Source organism: Ostrinia nubilalis, chromosome Z, assembly GCF_963855985.1.
Source record: "Ostrinia nubilalis chromosome Z, ilOstNubi1.1, whole genome shotgun sequence".
NCBI lineage: Eukaryota > Metazoa > Arthropoda > Insecta > Lepidoptera > Crambidae > Ostrinia > Ostrinia nubilalis.
Genome location: NC_087119.1, coordinates 17,002,805 through 17,011,587, shown reverse-complemented (window position 1 = coordinate 17,011,587; position 8,783 = coordinate 17,002,805). Strand labels below are relative to the sequence as shown.

The following is an 8,783-nucleotide window of genomic DNA, read 5'->3' as shown; positions in this document are numbered from 1 at the left end:
CGTTTCCATTGATACTAGATACCTACTTAAGATGTAAAAGTATAGACCAAGAGTCCGTGAACCCTACACCTCCGTTATTTTAGAAAAGCTGAAAGTTTGTCACAACTGCCCAACACAGGTTACATTACAGGCAAGAACGATGGACCATCATGAATGGAAGTTACCGCAAAAAATACCATCTCAAATTCATAAAGGAGACGGTCAAAACATACTTCAATGGGTCAAAAAGTACTTCAATGGGTCAAAACTGGTTGATGACGAAACCACACGAAACATCGTCTAATTATTATTGATTTATTATTGGAAAAATCAGTTTTATATGTACTTACCTAGGTAGTCAACGTAGATAGAATTTATTCGTTAAAGGTCTGGCAATGAATGCCATGATTTACTTATAATAAGTAATATTTAGAAGGAAATATCGAAAAATCATCCTTTATTATTTTATTAATTTGGGTTTTTAGTTTTTTACACACCTTTCGGAGGTAATTAGGTATACCTAGAATGTTTGGTGAACAAAAAATACCACCAATACCACCATAGAACCATTTTGCTAAAAAAAAATTCAAAGTGTTCGTCAGCTCGTTTTCAAAGTCGTTTCAAAACTTCAAGACAGAATGCGGATGAAAAACAGTCTAACACAGTCTCGCGTCGGTAGCGGAGGAGAGTAGCCCGCTGTATTCCATAAACGCCGACTCGTGCGCCGATCGTTAGCCAAACGATAATACTCAGACATGTTCATGACAATTATCACTGTATTGCTGCTTCTAATTACCGGTTATGTAATTAGGAATATAACTAAACCACGGAACTATCCACCAGGTACGTACTCAGTTGGTTACACGTTATGTTTTAATACAAAAAGTTGACTTGATTTTCTAACGTGAACGAGTTTTGTGTAGCGATTGTTTGACATGTTGTTGCATGTAACAATGTTCAAAGTTCGCGAGCCGATTCATGTGACGCGATTTATTTTTAATTACCAAAGCGATCCTAACCTCACTAGCGGTTGACGACAACAGCGATTCCTGTGTATCATATTTTATTGAATCAGAAGCACATGCGCGTCTTGCAATTGGTTTCATTATTTAATTCTTACTTCATTGTCAAGTAGGGGCAGGCAGTGTCTTTTATAGAGTAAAATTACCTACTTAAACTCTGATTTTTAATTCGACGGAATTTTGACATTTCAGAAGTGTTGTCAACATTGAAACATTCCCACTAAGAATGGAGAGCATTTTCATAAATTAAAAAATAATCCTTTCTTGAATTTAAGGTTTCACTTGAAAAACTAAGGCTTAAAAATGTACCGATCATTTCAAAATGGTTATTTGAATTTTTATTAACATACTTTTGAAGTTACAAAAAAAATTGGGAAATTATTTTTCTATTACTGGACTCCCTGGCCAATAATCCATGGGTTACAAACCTTTTTTATGAAAATCCTTTTGTTAATAAAATCTTAGCTTCATAAAATAATCAATTTAACAAGATGCCAATTTTATAATCCAAGTTGATTATGATGACGATAATGATGATTGATGATCAATACATATTTTAGTTTATGATAATATGTTGTTTTACTGTGTTAAAAACACGTTTTTTTCTATTTAATCTTTCAAATGTACATAATAATTAGTGTACATTATACTCACAAAACATACAATAGTTCATTCTTGTAAGTTGTACTTGATGAAATTTCATTTCATATTATTTATTAATAATTCAAAGCAAAAAAGGCTTATTACATCTGAATTGTCAAAAAATGACAGCTGTCAGAATTCCGTCGAATTAAAAATCGGACTATAGTTACTTTGTTAGAGTTACATACCTACCTACGTTCGAGTAATTTAACGTGTAAAATAAATTATGCAAACAAGTCGAAAATTTGAATACATTTGTAAATTGCTAACGGTACCTTTTATCTAGGTAGATAAGGAAAAAACTTTTTTATATTGCTATCAATGACACTCACAAATAGATGTGGCTTTCTATTGGTAAAACAATTTTTAAATCGGTTCAGTAGATCCAGAGATCAACCACCCCCTGTAACCTCACAAACTCTACTTCTTTATTATAATAGTTATTTGTTCGTTTCTAGAAGACAAAATTTCCGTGCCACAAGACCGCCTAAATTGAGCCATTTGAATTATTCCGTTTCCTGTTATTGTCAGTCTTGATACAATAAAGAGTTATTTATTCTTTATTAAATAATACTCTCAGATAAAGGTACTTTGAATGTAGTTATCCTACCTACTATATGGCACATTTGCCTCACAATTTTCCTGGTAAATCTGGTTAATTAATAAAGCTGTTACTATGCACTTCTACATTTTCCTTTTTAGGGTTCCGTACCTCAAAAGGAAAAAAACCGAACCCTTATTATATATGATCACTTTGTTGTCCGTTCGTCCGACTGTCAAGACCCTTTCACTCAAGCACGCGAGGACGCGTAAACCCTAGGAGCTGTGAAAAAATCAAACTTATAAGCCAACGTAATCAAAAGATACAGCCGTTTAAATGCCGCTTTCCGCAAATTTTCGACACTCGCAAGGGAATAAATACCTACAGGGTACTTCCCGTGAACTCAGAATCTTGAAATTTGGTACGAAGTATTGCATTATCTCATCTCTCTTATTATAATAATACAGTTTTTTATCGTTAAAATTAAGTAAGTTACTAAAAGAAAGATAATTATGTAAGTACATAAACTGTAAATCAGACCATAAATTCTTAACTAAGTTGTGCCTGGCCTGTGCTTGCCACAATATGGACCCCTGGACCGGGTTACCTACGCCATATCGAATGACAAATGATCGAAAATCATAATATCGAATACGTTTCATCGAACGATCAAAATATCGAACGATCAAAATATCGAATGCTCAAAGTATCAGTATCGAACGTTCAAAATATCGAACGATCAAAATATCGAACGATCAAAATATCGAACGATAATAATTATAGACGTTTTTATTAAATTTCATCTACCTTTCTCGGCTCCTTGCTGAAGCGTTGTTATTGCCGTACTGCTACAATTAAATTTATATTTTTGTGTACAATACCAATAGAATGTTTCATCAACATTTTTGTTCATTGCCATTACAAAGCCCTCCAAAATGAGGACTGTTTTTCCTTTTTGGGACAGGCTAGGCTTATAATAGGTCCCCACGGACATTATTCTCCAAATTTATAAACTTTTCAGGCACAAAAATACTTAAGGCATTAACATTAACACATTAACTGGCAAAACAAAACTGTACGACCAAACACAACCATGCACCGGAGCCGAGCAACGTCTATATCGACTTTCGATATTTTGATCGTTCTATATTTTGATCGTTCGATATTTTGATCGTTCGATATTCTGAACGTTCGATATTTTGAGCATTCGATATTTTGATCGTTCGATATTTTGATCGTTCGATGAAACGTATATAATCATTTGTCATTCGATATGGCGTAGGTAACCCGGCTGGACCTGACTGAAATAAAAACTTAACGTTGTTTCTTCATACCGGGAAAACATAGGAATTTGAAAAATGGCATTTCCATTTTATATTTACCTATCTTCGTTTGAGGTAAATGAATCACATTTTATATTAACCTAATGAGCATTGTTTGTGGAATTCGTGTTACCTACGTAATTATCTAAAACAAAGATTAATGAGATTATGTAACTTTGCATTCTGTTGTGTTATTGTTTCGCTATTCGAATATATTATTATGTAGAGAGCTTAAAAACTTTTAATCAAAGGAGCAACAAAGGGCTACATAATATTTACAAAAACTTTAGTTTGTAATTCTACTGTGCAAAAATTTATATTGTAATACCTACTATGTGCATTTTTATAGATTTTTGGACGTCAATACTTACCTATATAGACGTAAATAACCGTGGTGAGGGGTCAAAAGTGGCTCCAAGTGGTTCGTCTAAATATACTCACGGTGCAGTCCCCTCTCTGGAACTAGGCTTAACATGGTCCCGCATGTCTAGAATGTTTGCTCAATGTTGATTTAGTCGATTTCCCCATGATGTTAACATGTAAAAGAAAAAAAAAATTTCCAATATTACAGACCTTCTAGAGCCGATGCCTCGATACGAAAACTATACAAGATATTAAAAAAATTGACTACATATCTCAGATGTAGCAGGTAATAAGCTTTTTTTAGTTCATAGGTAGTAGGCATGTCACTAGGACGCATAGTTTATGAGGATTAAGCAAAAAACCGAAAAAATTGTACCTTCCAAGTCCAACCCCCCTCTCCCCTCTGGCTCAAGGGCTAAGGGCGGGGATTTTTGACATGTTCACCTCCTAACTATCTAAATAAAGTCCCGAAGACAAAAATTGTGTTCCACGCATTTCCGCTCTATAATGCTTTATTGATTGGACTACAACTATCATATTGCGTTCTTCTTGCTGAAATGTAAGTAAGCACTTATGCGAAAGTGTACCAAGTTTGTATGTGAAAATAAATAGCTACCTAGAATGTTCTTCGCTTTGCGATTGTTCATTTGTTTTGTTCTGAGAACATGGCATGTGACTGTTAATGGTGTTGGTAATTTTTGCTCATTTCTGACTAACATTTAAGTAGGTCGCATCGCATAATACTCATAACTGAGGCTTTTCTTCAAATATTATGTTACGCTCATTGGTTTTACTTCGTAATAAAATAAATCTATGCTTTAACTTTAAGTATAGCCCGACCAGGAACATAAAAACCCTCGCCATGTTGCGGAAAACTAATGGTACTAATTTCTTTTAATGGCAACAGTAACTGAAAACTTCATTGACATGTCACCTTGCATGTCAGTCTATTGCTGTCAAAGTGTAAACAAACTTTATTTTAAATGTGCGCAATTGATTTAGTTAATTAAATTACTAAAATATTTTTATAGTCGTGAAAGAAAAGTGGTTCACAATGTGTTAAAGTATTTGTCGAAGAGAAATACTCAGGGTTCGGACAATATTTTCATTGAATAATGTTTCCGACAAAGGTTGTCAAATTGACTGACATGTTTATCGCATAGTACAGTCCACTATGAAAATTAGCTGTGGTTTGTTTCAACTACCTATTTTAAAAAAAATTGTCACTTTCTAAGTGTTGAATTTTATGGAATTGGGAAAGAAGTACCGAGTTTGAAGCGTTCATGAGCAAACATTGCAGTTGAATATTCAAGTTCTGAATTTGATTTTGATGAATAATAAAATAAATCCTACTAGCTCGATTGATGGTTTCATTTCATTTATTTAAACCAGGTTACCTATAATAATATTTTTTCGTTAATTTATGAAAATATCAAATTAGCCCGTAATCCTGAATCCTGATACATAAAGTTAGCCTATTAATTTAACACAGGTACGACTGTACTCAGTGTTGCACTATCAAATGCAATTGACGCGCCTCTATGCCAGGGTTTTTATGTTCCTGGTCAGGCTATACTTAGTATATACCTACTTATCTTACTATGTTTTATAAAACCGAAATCCACAAAAAAATGAATTTTGTGTAGAGTTTCCATTTCGATTATTAATATGAACGATTTATACGAGGAAAACTTATATTTTAATTATTGTTGCATTAACTGATAATACAGTATGTTTCCGCTAGATGGCGCTAATTGTCCAAAACAGTGGCGAGTAGGGTTTACCTACCGTGCTTGTTCTGGAATATTGTTTTGACATATTCCTAATAGGAGGCGATAGTGGTAGAAATTCAACATCCATCTTCAACGAAATGGCTATTTTACGCGGCAATTACAAAGTTTTCCGTGCTCCTTTCAAACTTGTTTTAAAGAAGTACCTATTACCTAGACCTTATATTTGTTCAAGTGTAAAATTCAAGAAAGAAGTTTCTTACTGGATTATTGATTATAACTGACGAGAGTTCAATGCCTTGGGAATCGTATTGGTTTTGGTTGTTCGTATTAAGCATGATTATTTAATTTTGGATTAAATAATACCTACATGCAAGGGTAACCCAATGGGTGAATCAAACTGTACTTCTAAAATAATCATACAACAGCAAACTAACAGATCAAAATTAATTGATAACAAACTTACAAATAAAGCAATTTCAAATCAGTTAAAAAAACATTTTTACCTAAAAAAGTGTAGGCCGAGTTGCACCGCTTAATTTTATCCGTAACATGATAACCGGTGTTTTTTGTATGGAGTTTGACAGATTTTTGTCGTTTGTCAAAGTTAAAGTGAGATGGTGCAACTCAGGCTTAGGGAGCTCGACGTGGAGGCGATTCTGTTTAAGGTGAAATGGAGCTTTGGAATACAGCAGGCAGACTATAGAATCCGATATTAATGATGAAGAAAACAAAGGCTGTCGCGATTCATTGACGTACCTACATCGGTGTTAGGTGTTAGAGCGTGACCATACACAAAAAGCGTGAGTGGGACGTGAGCGGAACGGAGCACTTCTGTCTGTGTTGTCACCTGGCGATCACACAAAAAGGCCTTTTACGGACTGTGGTGTAGATTGACGGTCTTTCTTTCATAATAAACTAACGGACGAACTTCCATAATAAACTAACGGACTCGACAGACTCGTTCTGTCAAAAATATTTGGAACTAGCTTTTGCCCGCGGCTTCACAATAATACTGTAAAGTTACAACAAAATCCGTTCAGTAGTTTTTTCGTGAAAGAGTCAAGACAAACATCCAGACATTCAGACATCCATACAAACTTTCGCATTTATAATATTAGTCGGATTGAATAGCAAACACGTTTGTACGGGAAAAAGAAAAGGGCTGTTTTTAGGGTTTTCCCGGAAATTATTCGAATTGTTCTCGCCGTAAAAACCATCCTTGGACTTCAACGAACATTTAAAAAAAGAATTGGTTAAATTGGTCCAGGCGTTGCGCGTTGCTGAGTTATGCGCTTACAAACACATTTTGTGATTCATTTTTAATTATTGAGTAAGAACCGAAAATACAATTACTCTTACCATCATTGCTGTGATAATGTTTTGTGATAAAGCGGTAGAAATAGAAGAGATAAATATTCCTTGTAAAGCGGTTTTACACGATTTGGTTAGTGAGGAATAAAATTCATTTAAATCATTGCGAATTCATTTAATGTTTTGTCGTATGATGACTGTGCGCGACGACAACTCATGCAAGCACTGTGTCATTCACATTTCACTGCAGTACAGCTGAACGCATGAGTTACGTCGCGTATGAGGACATTATACTCTCCCGCAAGCCGACCCGTTCCCGCCCGGCTGTGGTGGCTGATGAACCACACCCGAAGTCCCGACCCGCGAACGCCACTTGTGTAGATTTTTATTAAAAATTGCGTTCTTTTTTTTTTTAACCACAACGACGTAGCTCTTGGCCTGTATCTGACTTCTCACCTAATAGTAAGTGATGATCAGGCCGAAACGAAGGTGGAAGCGAGCTTCACTCGGAATTCTCAATTAATTAATACATTTTGCAAAAATAACTCTATTTTAATTTTATTCTGAGAAATCTCCTCGAAGCCCCGGGACGCGGACGTCCCGAGATTTTTACGCCGCCGGCTGACTCGTGTCCCGGAGCTTTGAAGATGTTGAGACATGAAAATATTTGACACTGACTGTACTATCAATTCACCTTGCAAAATATTGAAGGTTACAATGACTTAGAACTTTTTGACATTAATGAATCGGATAAGTAGCTATTCATAAACGGACATGATTAAATTAGTTAGTTACTACGTTAGCCTAACTGCTAATTTAACCCATAGCAATAATAGGATTCACCTACGTGAAAATAAACAAAAGTCGGCGCATACGAGAATAAGGTCATTAATGCAGGCGGCCTTCATACTCGTATTTCCATTAGGCCGTGAAATTGGTATTCGTGGGAAAGCATATGCATGTATTTTACTTCGATTTTTTGAAATATCGTCAGCAATAGCTGTCCTGAATGTTAGATAAGTCTTCCTATGACCAAATCGCAAGTATAGGTAATTTAGTTTTAGTATTGTTTGAGCTGTCTGGCTGAAAAGTTAGTTAATTTAAATGACACTGGCTGTTTGGATACTGTCCGCAATGCCGCTTCCCAAAACCTATCTAGTCCGACAACGGTTGCTACCGCGCTGGGGCCGCGGACCGCAACTAGGGCAGCGAGCGATATGACACTAGCTCGTCCCGCGAGAGTAGAACGTGATCGGTCAAATAAACTGGATTTCGATAATTGCCCTCCATTTGTTCCGTACTCGCACAAGAGAAAATTTAAAAAATATGCTGGAAACCTTTTCCATTATCTGCCTGCCTTAATTAGAGTTTGCAATTTTTTTCAATCTAAAACAGGTTAATGTTATTTTTAGTGTTAGTTTTCCTTAATTGTTGTTTTATCCTTGCATAAAATTGTTCTGCATACAAGTATTTGAGTGATACGTAAGAAGTGTAACGTCTCAAACTAATCTCTTAACTCTTCATGTATCTCATCCGGTTCCTGCGGAGAGCATTTCAACTACTTAACTTAGCGGCAACTAAAGTTACCGGCCGGAGGCTATACCAAGGGTTACTGTAATCTGTGTTTGTTATGTATGAGTGTTTTTGAATATTAAAATTGTGATATATTTTCCGTTGCGTATTTAGGTAGGATCGTAAAATTAGTTTATTTAATCATAATCTTTAGCTGGGCATGGTTAGCCAAGTCATTTTTTGGATAGTCATATAAGCCAACCTAAAGAATTCTAGCTAAGTAGGTACATAGGTACCTATATTTAATTTTTTATGCAATTTCGTACGTGGTCTGTAGATGCCAAATATTGTCCATTTC

General features: G+C 35.3%; 1 protein-coding gene across 1 annotated transcript in view; it reads left to right on the top strand.

The window, feature by feature from the left end:
• The first annotated feature begins 612 nt into the window (after positions 1 to 612).
• LOC135087113 (probable cytochrome P450 305a1) overlaps positions 613 to 8,783 on the top strand; it is a 30,761-nt gene continuing 22,590 nt past the window's right edge. Inside the window, exon 1 of the mRNA XM_063981951.1 lies at positions 613 to 822. Within this exon, the coding sequence (XP_063838021.1) occupies positions 735 to 822 (88 nt within the window). The 5' untranslated portion in view covers positions 613 to 734. The remainder of the gene's footprint in view (positions 823 to 8,783) is intronic.